Source organism: Phaseolus vulgaris, chromosome 1 (genome assembly GCF_000499845.2).
Source record: "Phaseolus vulgaris cultivar G19833 chromosome 1, P. vulgaris v2.0, whole genome shotgun sequence".
Taxonomy (NCBI): domain Eukaryota; kingdom Viridiplantae; phylum Streptophyta; class Magnoliopsida; order Fabales; family Fabaceae; genus Phaseolus; species Phaseolus vulgaris.
In genome coordinates this window covers 36388612-36402545 of record NC_023759.2, presented here as the reverse complement: position 1 = coordinate 36402545, position 13934 = coordinate 36388612, and the positions used below count along the sequence as shown (strand labels likewise).

At 33.9% G+C, this 13934-nt stretch overlaps 1 protein-coding gene across 2 annotated transcripts in view; it reads left to right on the top strand.

The window, feature by feature from the left end:
* LOC137814033 (ABC transporter A family member 1) overlaps window positions 1-13934 on the top strand; it is a 64301-nt gene that overhangs the window by 36159 nt on the left and 14208 nt on the right. For both annotated transcript variants that reach the window (XM_068616557.1, XM_068616558.1), the window contains exons 17-26: window positions 5432-5530; window positions 5609-5793; window positions 6671-6725; window positions 6832-6903; window positions 9258-9965; window positions 10096-10274; window positions 11090-11300; window positions 11679-11762; window positions 12016-12057; window positions 12145-12241. In XM_068616557.1, coding sequence (XP_068472658.1) covers window positions 5432-5530; window positions 5609-5793; window positions 6671-6725; window positions 6832-6903; window positions 9258-9965; window positions 10096-10274; window positions 11090-11300; window positions 11679-11762; window positions 12016-12057; window positions 12145-12241 — 1732 coding nt within the window. The remainder of the gene's footprint in view (window positions 1-5431; window positions 5531-5608; window positions 5794-6670; window positions 6726-6831; window positions 6904-9257; window positions 9966-10095; window positions 10275-11089; window positions 11301-11678; window positions 11763-12015; window positions 12058-12144; window positions 12242-13934) is intronic.

Genomic DNA, 13934 nt, shown 5'->3' with positions numbered 1-13934 from the left:
TATCATGCTTAGCTAAACACTCATTAGCAGAGTTCACCGAAAACAAGCCCGGTACCTCCTTCCCCCACACTTGGATGTCCTGGACATTCTTTTTCAGAGTGACCTAGGAGTGCAGTAAGATCCCTCTCCAGAGATGACTCCCACTCAAATCTATCTCTGCTCCACCTCATTCTCCATCTCCACTCCGAGTCAATCCATTCTCCTAACTCGCCCACTGTTTGGCCTTGGTTTAGAGATAGTGAGTATAGACGCGGAAACAAGGATTTAAGGTCAACACTTTCTACCCACACTTCTTCCCAAAATTTTACTTTGTCACCACAGCCTATTACCCAGCCTAGCTCTTCTTGAAACCACCCTTTACCTTCTCCCTCCTTACACATCTTAGAAAGGTCTCTCCACCACCAAGACTGGGACTTGACTGGTGTTTGACTACTATCAATTCCCAGATTGTATTTGGATTCCAACAACTTCTTCCACCTTCCCTTTTCTTCTGAAACACACCTCCATCTCCATTTAGCTAGGAGAGCTTGATTAAACAAGTGTATATCCCTACACCCCAACCCTCCCTCCTCTTTTGGTCTGCATACGTCTTTCCAACTAGCCCAAGCAATTGGCTTAGACAGTTTCACCCAACCCCACAAGAATCTTGTTTGAATGCTTATAATCCTTTTACACACCGAAACCGGTGCTCTGAACAAAGAGAAGTAGTACAAAGGGACGGCATTTAGAACAGAGTTAATTAGACAAATCCTCCCTGCCAAGGATAAAAACCTCCCCTTTCAAGCACTGAGCCTTGCTTTAAGCTTGTTTAGAATTGGTTCCCAGAACTGCTTCTTCCTTGGGTTCCCTCCCACCTCCAGTCCCAAGTACTTGAAGGGTACCTCCATCTGAATGCAGTTCAAAATCTTAGTGAAGCATACTATAACATTGCTTTGTACATTAATACCTGCTAGCCTTGATTTATGGAAGTTAATCTTCAGTCCTGAGGCTAGCTCAAAGCCCCTCAGAATGGCCTTCAAGGTTACTACATTGTCAATGGTATCTTCACATAGAAAGAGAGTATCATCTGCGAACTGTAGAATACACATCTCCACCTCCTGCCTTCCAATCTTGAGGCCTGTCAACATATTAGCCTTCAAGGCTTGTCTTACTGACCCTGCAAGGCCTTCTGCTACCACTATGAAAAGGAAAGGTGCTAGGGGGTCGCCCTGCCGCAACCCTCTAGATGGCTTAAACTCTTCCGTAGGGCTCCCATTGACTAACACATATAGGAAAAGAAACATGTGGGCTAAGCCCATTACATAATTATGAAATATCTAACAATATCTATAATATCTCATAATATCTAATTATATCTAACAACACAAATAGAAATATCTAACAATATCTATAATATTCATAATATCTAATAATATCTAACACCCCCCCTCAAGCTGGTGCATATAAATCATATGTACGCAGTTTGTTACAAATGTTATCAATCCAAGATCCCCCCGTAAGGGTTTAGTAAAAACATATGCTAATTGATCATTTGAATTAACAAAACTTGTCTTTATCTCTTAATATAATCATTTCTCAAATGAAATGAGAATCAATCTCAATATGTTTGGTCTTTTCATGATAAACTGGATTTGAGCTAATATGAAAAGTAACCTGATTATCACATATAAGTGTCATTTGAGTGACCTCTCCAAATTGCAATTCTTTAAGTAACTGTTTAAGCCAAATAAGCTCACAAGTAGCCGATGACATAGCTCTATATTTAATCACAAACATGAGAATAATAATCAGGAAGGCCATGCAAGTCCAATAACTTGAAGAACTTGGATCTTTGCTCTAGTTCTAGAGAAGGAGTGGAGGTAGGAGGCAATAACTCATTAAAATCATGAAGAAGAGCATGAAGTTTACCCATATATTCCACCATTGTACAATCCAGACGTTTGGCAGCAACAACTGTGAGGAGATTTTGACACTCACCATAAAGACGTTGAGTATCATTGGTGTATAATAATTTTGCTTGTTCCCAAACTTTTGAACATGTTTCATAGGTATGAAAAATTTGTTCTAAAGATGAGTAAATGGTAGATTTGATAATAATGCATAATTGAACATCAATTTTCAACCAACTAGAAACCTGATTTTCAGCAACAATGGGACCAGTAAGATGATCACCTTGACTCTTGAGCCATAACTTAATATCTGAGGTCCAAGTGTCATAATTGGTTCCATCCAATTTTTCAATGGAGAGATGACATTGGCATATTTAGTATAAATAGACGGATCTGGTATAGTGACAACAAAAGAAGCCATAGATGACAAGAACAAATCTAGTCACTAGCCAATTGGCAACAACAACAATGATGATGCCTTCGGTGAAAACTTCGGCAAGACTCTAATAGCGGCTTCAGCGAGAGTTCGACAACGGCTCCGACATCAATGAGGCGGCGGGGCAATGGCTGGAAAATACTAGTGAACAGTGGGTTCACCAACAAAAATTGAACCCTAACCGTATGCTATGATACCGTATTAAAAAAAGGAAGAATATGATAAATTCCTTGTGTATATTGAAGACATTGGGTTATGCTTATACAGAAAAAGAAACGTATAGGCCAAGCCCATTACACAAATAGAAATATCTAACAATATCTCATAATATCTAATAATACCTAATAATATCTAATAATATTTAATAATATTTAATAATATCTAACAAATTCAATAGATGATTCTAAAATTATATTCTCAGATCCACATATGGGTATATTGTCACAATTTGCAACTCATTAGTTTTTTCTTTTCATTTTATGCTATGAATTGAAAAACATAGGAAACAGAGTCATGTGATCTGTTGCTCCTAAATCAAGAATCCAAGTATCCTGAGATACATGCCCAACTATTTATATTGAATAAACTTTTATATCTTGTGGACAAGGTACTCGATTCAGAGGACTTTCTTATTGCTTCGATCATTGTTCTTAACGATCAAGTTCCTCCTTAGAGGCTTTCATATCAAGATCTAGTTGAGGAGGAGTACTGGGTTGATTTGTGTCTTGGTGTTTTGAGATAGTATTGCCTGCCCATTTTTGTGAGCTTCCTTTGTTGCTTCCTATGCGTTCCACTAATTTGTTTCTCCCATGGAGTTTGAAGCATATTTCTTTAGTATGCCTAGATCTTTTAAAATATGAACAATAATCTCCATGGTTGCCTTTTGTAGCGGGCTTTCCTCCAATATTTGATCCAGACAACCCTTTTTATGATAGAGCTTGTGTTAGAGGTTCCTCCATTAAGTTTAATGTCCCTCTGAATCTCTTCTCCCTTGATAGTTAAGAACACTTTTGATAGAGAAGACAATTTTTCTCTCCCTAAGTTTTGTACTCTGATTGGGTCATATTCATGTTCACATCATAGGAATTTAAAAATTCCTCATCTTTCAACAACTTCAACATGTGCAGCAACACTTGCTTTGCACATCTTCAAATTTTGGTATTGATCTAATTTGATCCACAACTCATTCAAAAATCCATGATATTCTAATATTGAGAGAGAAACTTTTCTGGTATTAAACACCTTGGTTCCAGTGTCATATGAAGCAACAAAATAGCTTTTCAAAGCAAAGTTGTTATATAGGTGTTTCATAATTAGGAGATAATTACTCCGTAATTAAGTGCAAATTTCATTATCTATTTATTAGGACAAATTTGGTATCTTTTAGTGATTGATTTGATTTGTATAACTTTAATTACCTATTATTTCTTGCTTTCATTATCTATTATTTCTTTTCTTAATTAGGTTGAAACAATCTATAGATTGAGACTGTAATCACATTTGTAAATACATCTCAGATATATATTTCATCTATTTCTTTCAACTAAAAGTCATCCCAATTTCTTTAGCATAAGAATAGAACATAATTATGACTCATGTCAGCAACTGTGGAATACCACAACCGGGTCCTGTTCTGTGAATATTCATTATCCCCAATCTCAAAATTAGGTCATTTGACCTTGGTCCTCCACCATTGATGTAGTCTAATCTTGATAGTCCTTTTAAACTCCTCCAAATGTACTGAATCCACTGCAAATAATTTCAGCCATAAAACCGGTGGGGATCCACCACATTTGGATCCATAGAAATTGGTGATTGGGGGTGGTCGGTGGTGGCAGAGACAGCAGAAATAGAACCCCCAAGATTTGGAGCTCTATTACCAACTTGAAAAAAGAGAGAAAATAAATGTTTTATTGATCATTGTTGCATAATCAAGAGAATTATTCTGTAATTAAGTGCAGATTTCATTCTCTATTTATTAGGATAAATTTGTTAGTGATTTGATTTGTACACCTTTAATCATTCATTATTTATTGCTTTCATTACCTATTATTTCTTTTCTTAATTAGGTTGTAAACAGTCTATAAATTAGATTATAATCATATTTGTAAAACATATCAAAAATACATTTCATCTATTTCTTTCAACTTTATAATTATAATGATTACAATGTGAATTCCTTTATTTGTAACAATCACACTCTCTTGAAAGAGGAAATAGAATCAGCTGAAAAGAATGTGTAGATGCATGGGATAATTTTGATAATAACTATAGAGGTATGAGGATATTTTTATTCCAGTAATTCCTTATTTTTAACAATTTTACCCATGTAATAAATAATCTTTAATTTTTAAATCATTAATAAAATGCTATTAATAACATTACAAAAGAAAAACTATTAGAAAGACAAATAAATTTCTAATAAATTATTCTTCAACTGATGTAGAAGTGATAAAAAAATACAGTAATCTCTTTATTAACAACAAAAAAGAATACTATGTTTTTTTTAAAAAGTAATAATTGAATGATATTATTATTTTATTTAAATTTACACACACATACACGCACATACAAATCTAGAACTAGAATTGAAAATCCAGGGGGCCAAGGCCTCTGGCATGATTTCATCTCCAACATTAAGAAGTATGATTGAGAATGGCTTATTTGTTGGTAATTTGTAGGGAGTTGAATTGGTAAAATTTATGTAATTGATGTAGATATAGTTACTCTTATAATATTATTTTTCTCTTAAGTTTATAGTACGCATTTTTCTTGCTGTAAATAGTTTGTAAAATATAAGTATAAAAATTATTGCTATGCAAATGTGTAATTATTTGCGCTTGATTGCACATGCAAAATATTAAATAGTGTTTAGGTTTCAGCTTGCTTACTAAGCAAGGAAAGGTTCTGGGCATTCTTATTTTGTATGTGTCTTTGTCATGACCTGAATTCAGGGTCCATGAGTTGGGGGTAACTCAGACATCATGGACCCGTACAAATCATGCAAGCCTCAAAACTTACCAATAACTAACACCCTATTATCATTGTTAACTTGCAAAACAATCCTGTCAATATAGAATTTTAGATAACATTATTTCATAAACAGGTGGGCCTTGCTGATAAAATCAACAGTATTGTGAGAACTCTTTCTGGTGGCATGAAGAGGAAATTGTCACTTGGAATTGCATTGATTGGAAACAGTAAGGTAGGATCTGCGTCTACACGACATTCTTATATTTGGTTGAAGAAAACTGCATGGAATCTTTTGGATTTACTTTGACAGGTTATAATCCTTGATGAACCTACTAGTGGAATGGATCCATACTCAATGCGCTTGACTTGGCAGTTAATAAAAAAAATTAAGAAGGGAAGGATAATTTTGCTAACTACACATTCTATGGATGAAGCAGATGAACTAGGTGACAGGATAGCTATCATGGCCAATGGTTCTCTGAAATGCTGTGGAAGGTTAATTTCATTTCCACTTTTTCTTAGATATTGTTTTGTCTTGATATTCTGCCAGGTATTTTAATTTTGTAATAATTCCTTCTAGAGAGTATACTCTTGAAAAATCCATTTGGAAGCTAAGTTCAGAAACATTAGCATTTTTTGAATGTCTAAATTTTAGGGAGGCTATTACCCTTTTTATTAAATTTAGTGTATTCATCCTTTAAGTTAGCAATAAGTTCTTCCATTTCATTTATAGCTTCTGATGTGATACCAACATATTGAAATTCATGGACACTTCATTAATGATAGAGGTCTTGTGGTGGATACTGTTAGGTTACACATAGAGGAGGAGTTAGTTAGAATTAGAATAGTCATGAGTTAGTTATTTGATTTGCTAGTTAGATATAAATAAGAAAGAAGAAGAGGGGGAGGGGGAGGGGGAGTGTGTAATATTTTTGTAGATTGAGCTTTAGCTCTTTGTGAAGGGGAAGCCCTTGAAGGAGAGAGTGCTCTCCTATTTCTTGTTCTTTTCTTTCTATTCAATAAAAACCTTTCTTTTCTTCTCTTTATAATTCTTGGTTCCTAACAGATACCCATGTTCCTATATGACTTTATATAACAGACATTTTCACTTAAGGGCTTTTCCTGGGCAGATTCCAAGATAGTTGGGAATAAGCTATATTTATTTACCAACTTAAAGGGGAATGTTATAAATAGTGGATTATTGGGATAAAATATATGCAATATCTCCATAATATGAGAAAATATCTTTAGAAACTTCCTATTCATTTGAACATATTTTTATTTTATTATTTTAAAGAGATTTATTGTTACAAATAAATTGGTGTGATTTTTATTAATAAAATAATTACTTTTTTTTTTGATTTGTTGACAGTTCCCTTTTCTTGAAGCATCATTATGGAGTTGGTTATACTCTAACCCTTGTGAAGGTTTGTTCACTTCTTGATCATTTTGTGTTTAATGCCACTTGTCTATGATGGTTCACAATTGAAAGACTTTAGTTGTTTTCATTTGTATTTCTTTTTGTGCTTTCAGTCAGCTCCCACTGCTTCTATTGCTAGTGATATAGTATACCGTCATGTTCCATCTGCAACATGTGTAAGCGAGGTACTTTTCTCAGTATTATTCATTAAGATACCCATTAATGTCAATACCATGCATGTATTCATGCGTCAATGTTAATGTGCGTGAGCATATTTCTTCCCTCTCCTTAGTGAGTATGTGTGTGTTCATGAAGGAAGTTTATTTTAATCAAAAGGTTGGTTCTCCTAAAATAAAAATATCATAGGTTAGATCTTCTTGGTTTTAGTGTCTTGTGTACCAGAGAAATTCCTTTAAAGTTTTTTTGAGTACAGAAAAGTGGCCACTACAATTATTTTATCCCACATTAGATCCAGATTCAAATATTCCTTTTGAAAATTTGAACATTTTGTTTTAACCAGCACCAATTAATCACATACATAGTGCACTGCTTTAAAATTTTGTCATTCTTGTTAAGTTGTTCTTGCTATGATCTCTGAACATGACCAAGAAACACTTCAAAATTTTGACAAAATACAAGACTCATTAAATACTTTGAAGGTTTTAGACCTTGTCTTTGTAAGTGAATGACATTGTAGAAATAATTGTAGGTGCTCAGTTAGAGCTACACTTTACATAACTAGAGGACCAAACTGAAACTTTTATGATTTTATCACACTTAAAATAAGACAAGTACAAACTTATATATGGGCACCGCTTACATCAAGAGCCATTTCTTAATAATAGCTAATGGCTATAAAACCTAACAACTGAACAAACTAACTATATTTATACTAACATATCTCCTCCAACTTAGGGAAGATTTTTCGCAAGAAAAGCTTTTCACGTTGAATGTGCCTCCAAGATAAGTAAAATGAGCTAATGATAAAGGCTTGGTTAGAACATCTCCCAATTGATCAAGGGCGGGAATAGACGAAGATGTCGCAAAGATCAATTTGTGAAAGTGAAATCACGAAGAGTCGTGAGAGCCAAAGCACACGAGCCACAAGAGTGAAATTACACGAGTCGTAAGAGCGAAATCACACAAGATGCAAGAGCAAAATCACACGAGACACAAGAGCGAAATCAGATGAGTAGTGAGAGCGAAGTCATGAAGAAGAAAGTGATGAAGAGCCCTAGATTTGAAGATGGATTGTCGAAAAAATTGCTCTGATACCACCTTAATAAAAATTGAAAATCTTATTATTTCATCACACTCGAAATAAGAGATGTACAAACTTATATATAGGAACTATTTACATCATCACTTACATCAAGAAAAATTGTTAAATAATTGTTGAAAGTTGTAAAAACTAACAGTTTTACAAAGTATATATATTTATTTATACTAACATCTAGATACTAATATAAATCATTTGATTTTGTTGAAAATGTCATGTTAAATATATTTTGATTTTTTAGGATAAGATTAAAGTTTTGCAATGTAGTTTGGTATATTTGATTTGATATGTAAGAAATTGGCATATGATGATTGATTTCAACAACTTTGCTGGATCCAACACTAGTGAGATAAACCATAGTTTTCTCTTTCCTTTTGTTTTATTAGAGTAATTAGAAGACAGTGTATAATTGCAGAACCTCTATATTGAAACAACACCGACCTTTTAGTGTAATTTTAGAAGAGAGAGAAGTAATTTTTATGATCATTAATGATGTATTGATTGGATTTTGGTGATGATTGATATTCTAATTGTTGAGATCTATGGTGAAGAGACAAAAATAATCTCTCTGTGTGTATTACAAAAAAAGAGTGTATATGTCTATCTATCTATCTATCTCAAATACAAAGTTACAAAAACATGGACCAAGGCCCATATGTTTAGTTACATTTAACACTCCCCTCTATTAGAGTAAACAAACAAGAGGAACAACAAACTGAAATTTTTATTATTTCGGCACACTTGAAATTAGAGGAGTACAAACTTATTTATAGGCATCACTTACAACAAAGATTATATTAATCTCTTATATAAAAAAACTATTGGTAATAATAGTTGACAATTGTAAAAACTAACAGCTATACAAAGGAGATGATTTTTCACAAGAAAAAAATCTTTATGTTGACTTTCCCTCTGAGAAAAAAAGTAAAATGAGCTGAAGATAGAGGTTTGGTCAGCACATCTGCTCAATTATCAAGAGTGGGAATACGATAAGAACAAATAAAAGTTATAAATGCTCACTTGACTACATATTCTACATGTTAAATAGTTCTTGAGTGAAATCATAACTTTTTGACTTGAACAGTGTCAACGTGATAATTGATTGTGTATTGGTGAGTTCATGTTTAACAGTATCCAAAGCCCTTGTTTTCTTCTTCCCTCCATTTTTTGTGAAGAATTTAATTGTCTATCTTACTTGTAGTTGTATATGAGATTATGGTTGTTGATTCCATTTTGTTCTTACTCTAAATGCATTTCCAGGTTGGAACAGAGATTTCTTTCAGGCTTCCAATGACATCCTCATCAGCCTTTGAGAGGATGTTTAGGGAAATTGAAGGTTGCATGAAAAAACCAGTTTTGAACATGGAATTGAGTGGCAATGGTGAAAAGGAGAATCTTGGTATTGAAAGCTATGGTATATCTGTAACAACCCTGGAGGAGGTATTTTTAAGAGTTGCAGGATGTGATGATGATGAGGTTGAATGCTTTGAAGAAAATAAGCATTCTCTGATATCTGACTCTGTGGCTTCACTTCCTACTAATGATGATCCTTCCACAAAAATAAGTTATCTTAAAACTTTTGGAAATTATAAGAGGATTCTGGGTTTCATGGCTACCATGTTGGGAAGAGCTTGTCGCTTAATTTTTGCTACATTTCTTAGTTTTATCAGCTTCTTGGGTATGCAGTGCTGTAGTTGCTGTCTCATTACTAGGTCAACATTTTGGCAACATTTTAAAGCCTTATTCATTAAAAGGGCAATATCTGCTCGGAGAGATCACAAAACAATTATTTTCCAGCTAATAATTCCTACTCTCTTCCTGTTTGTTGGTCTTCTATTTCTTAAGCTCAAGCCACATCCTGATCAGCAATCACTGACCCTTTCAACTTCTCACTTTAATCCTCTATTGAGTGGCGGGGGCGGGGGAGGTCCAATTCCATTTAATCTATCTTTTCCAATTACTGAAAAGGTTTGTCACTGATTTAATTCCGTTTTTTTATGTTTTGTGTTCTTTGTTTTTGTAGACTTATTGCTTCTAAAAAAAGTGGAGTCTGGTTGTTCTGATTGAGTTTGGCTGAAATTTTTATTTTGATATAAAGGTAGCACAAAATATCATGGGAGGTTGGATACAGAAGTTGAAGTCGAGCTCGTACAGATTCCCTAATTCAGAGAAGGAATTGGCTGATGCAGTGGAAGTGGCAGGACCAACTCTGGGACCCGCTCTACTTTCTATGAGTGAATATTTGATGTCTAGCTTTAATGAATCCTACCAATCTAGGTGTGGAAATATGAATTTCTTGCTTCTTTTTTATATTTTATCTGTTTTAAGAACTTTCAAGCAATTGTAACGAGATTATAGTATTTGTTCTTCTTTCCTGCTCTTCCTCTGATTTTATCATTGAGGGAAATCAAAATCTATTTGAAAATAGTATTGCTTATACGAATACAGGACAGGAAAATATAAGCTTCTCAAAGAATAAAGCTCACCAATCATTTTGTCCTAGTTCAACTTTGATGATTCTGAAGTTTTTCATTGCTAACATACACGAAGTGTACCATCTCAGAAATTTGAGAAAATCTTAGGTCGTGTGTAGGCTAAATTTTGCATTTACACTGAAGTTATTTTGATCAAACCTAAATGAAGCCAAATTTTCCTTCATAGAATCTATGGTTATTTATTTTCATTGATATCTCTATATATTTGAGTGTCACTAACATACTTTTGTATGGAGATCATGGGTGATTTCTTTGAACTATAGAAGTCAATATTGTGCTAATGCTTTTTCCTTGCTGTCATTGTCCAAAAATTAAAATTGTGTTGATGTAGTAGTTTGTAGCTTTGGTAAAAGGTTGATCTGAGTCTATGCTGTGGGGGATCCAGATGTCAAGCCCTGTTGTTTTCTGCTTGTGGGGGATCTGTTGTCATATTTAAACTTTTGTGCTGTTGGGATTTATAGTTATTTTCCAAGAAAATAATGAACAAATACATGTGCTATTTTAATTATATTTTAACTTGTCAACTCAGTTAAAACAATTGATGCAATTTTTATATGATAAAATAGTTGTGTTTTATTGATATGTTTTGATATTCAGGTATGGGGCAATTGTGATGGATGATCAAAGTAATGATGGAAGCTTAGGATACACTGTATTACACAACTGTTCCTGTCAACATGCTGCTCCCACCTTTATCAATTTGATGAATTCTGCTATTCTTAGGCTTGCAACTCAAGACACAAATATGACAATTCGGACACGCAACCACCCTTTGCCAACGACACAAAGCCAGCGCTTACAACGTCATGTAAGCCTATGTTTATTTTATTTCACCGGAGTGGATATTCTTTAAGTATCATGATACATTTTCCAGTTAGTTGTAGTGATGGGCATGCTTTGGGCTTTTAGATTTATTTCCTTATTATATTGCATTGTATCAGGAAGTGAATTTTAATTCTAACTCAACCTTATAAAACCGGCTCATAAGGTGAGGTTTGCACTCACTTATATATTATGAAATGTCTTTATCTCCAACGACATGAGATCTCCAATACTGACTTTTATATTTAGCTGCACTATTGAGTAATGATAGATTAATATGACAATGTGCCAATGCCCTTTATATTATCCCTCTACGTTGTACAGAAAATTAAAGATTTGATAAGCTGTAGATGAAATTCTGTAGGACCTGGATGCCTTCTCTGCTGCAGTTATTGTCAACATTGCTTTCTCTTTTATACCTGCCTCGTTTGCCGTTTCAATTGTTAAGGTAAGTTGTGTTAAACTGCTTCCTGCTTGCTGTCTTTTTAATTATGTTCTATTCTTCCTCCAGGAGCAATTTATAAAAGAGAACTTTTGTTAGAAGATTCCTTGAAGTTTCTTTGATACATAATAATCATAGATAATTGTGGAGTCATGAATTCACTAGAGGGATCTTCTTGGTACTAGAGTGTCAAATACTACTGACATTCTCAAATTGCTTGTTTCTTGTCTAAACATTTGTAAATTGTTGATTGGTACAGGAACGTGAAGTGAAAGCTAAGCAGCAACAACTAATCAGTGGGGTATATAATTTTTCAAATGAGACAGCATTCAATGTTGCTTTTCTATCTCATTCTGAATAATCATCTAACATTGAACTTGCTATTTAGGTTTCTATCCTGTCATATTGGGCTTCTACATATATTTGGGACTTTGTGGGCTTCTTGTTTCCAGCCTCTTTTGCCATAGTTCTCTTTTACATCTTTGGTATGTATCCAAATAATTATTAATACTTAGTTTTATCTGCACATTTAATTTGCTGCGAAAACTAACATTGATCACGAACCCAAGTCTAATAGTTTATTTACATTACTTTATCACAAGAGAGATTGGCAAATTTGGCTTACCTGACCTGTCCTTATTCTTTTGTTTCTTTAAGACAAGGAATTTATATCATTTGGACTTTTTCCATCTCTTTCAATAAAATCTATTATTTTATTAGGAAGACCAAACATTGTTGCAATAAGATGGCTGCCTTGTGAGCTAAAGGTCATAGGTGTATATATCTGCCCTCTCCAAACCCCATTGTTACTGTTGTATTTTGTTTGATATAGTTTTTTTATAGTTTTTTTTTTGTCCGCTTTGTTTCTTTTCATTCTCTATATAAAGAGAATCCTTGTTTTCCTTTGTACATTTTATCAATACAAAAGTTACTCTCTTAACTCTAATACCCTCCAGGTGGGAGCCTTGTGCATTGAGTTTCCCTTTTTTTTTCAAAAACAAAGGTTGTTTGTTATTTATTTCATTTTTTTACCTTTTAGGTATTGCTATACAATGTTAATGTAGTAAATGTTCCAATTTATATTATCATGCTTATCCTTTCATTGTATTTTTTTCTACCTTGGAGAATTTCTTATTCATAGCAGTCATTCAAATGTGATAGCACCACTTTAGAACTGTGTGATCACACTCCTGCCAATTTTGAATGACTTGCTTGGAGCAATATGTATAGTAGCGAGTGTGAATTGTCACTGCTTTTGCATGAAATCATCGTCATCACTTCTCATGAATGCAAATAGGCCTTCGGGCCTCAAAATGGTGTTGTTTGGTGCTATTTTAGAGGAGAATGTTGGGATTCACCCCATTTCTATTAATCATGAGAAACCTTTTAGATATTATTAGATATAATTAGATATTATTAGATTTTATGAGATATTATAGATATTGTTAGGTATTTCTATTTATGTAATGTGCTTAACCCATATGTTTCTTTTCCTATATAAAACCTTATGTGTTCAATATACACAAGGGATTTATCCTATTCTTTCTTTTCTTTTAATATGGTATCAGAGCTATTTCGAGTCTATCCTAGCGATTGTTTGTTGTGTTTATTAGGTTACCCGCTATCGGGCCGTTATCAAACCACTCATAATATATAGTCCCACGCACGAGTTGGTAGCTTGGCATGAGGGGTGTGTGTTGGAGATCCCACGTCAGCTAGAGATTAGTACATTTCATAGTATATAAGTGGGTGCAAACCTCACCTTATCAGTCGGTTTTATGTGCCCTTCCCGCCTAGAGGGACCCTAACTGTTTTCTCTTTTGAAGTTCAACCTTTCTCTGGTGAGATTTCCATAATAACACAATGTTTTCTAGCCATTTATGGGATAGCCTATCACTGTGCTGACCAACCCTTGACATTGGGCTCTTTTACTTTTGTTCTTTCACCTCTCTCAAAGTATAATAGGTTTTTTTCACTGTTTTTTCTTTTTCTTTTCTTTGCTCAATCATTCAAATTTTTATTTTTTCTGATTCGTATTGTGTTTTCTCTTCCCATCCTATTCATCAACAAAGATGGTTTCATTCTTCCATTAGGAATATCTTAATCCGGCTGTATTGCTTATGGGTTCGTCTTCTCTGTGGAGCTATTAGGGATTAACTATGTATGTTTTTATCATTC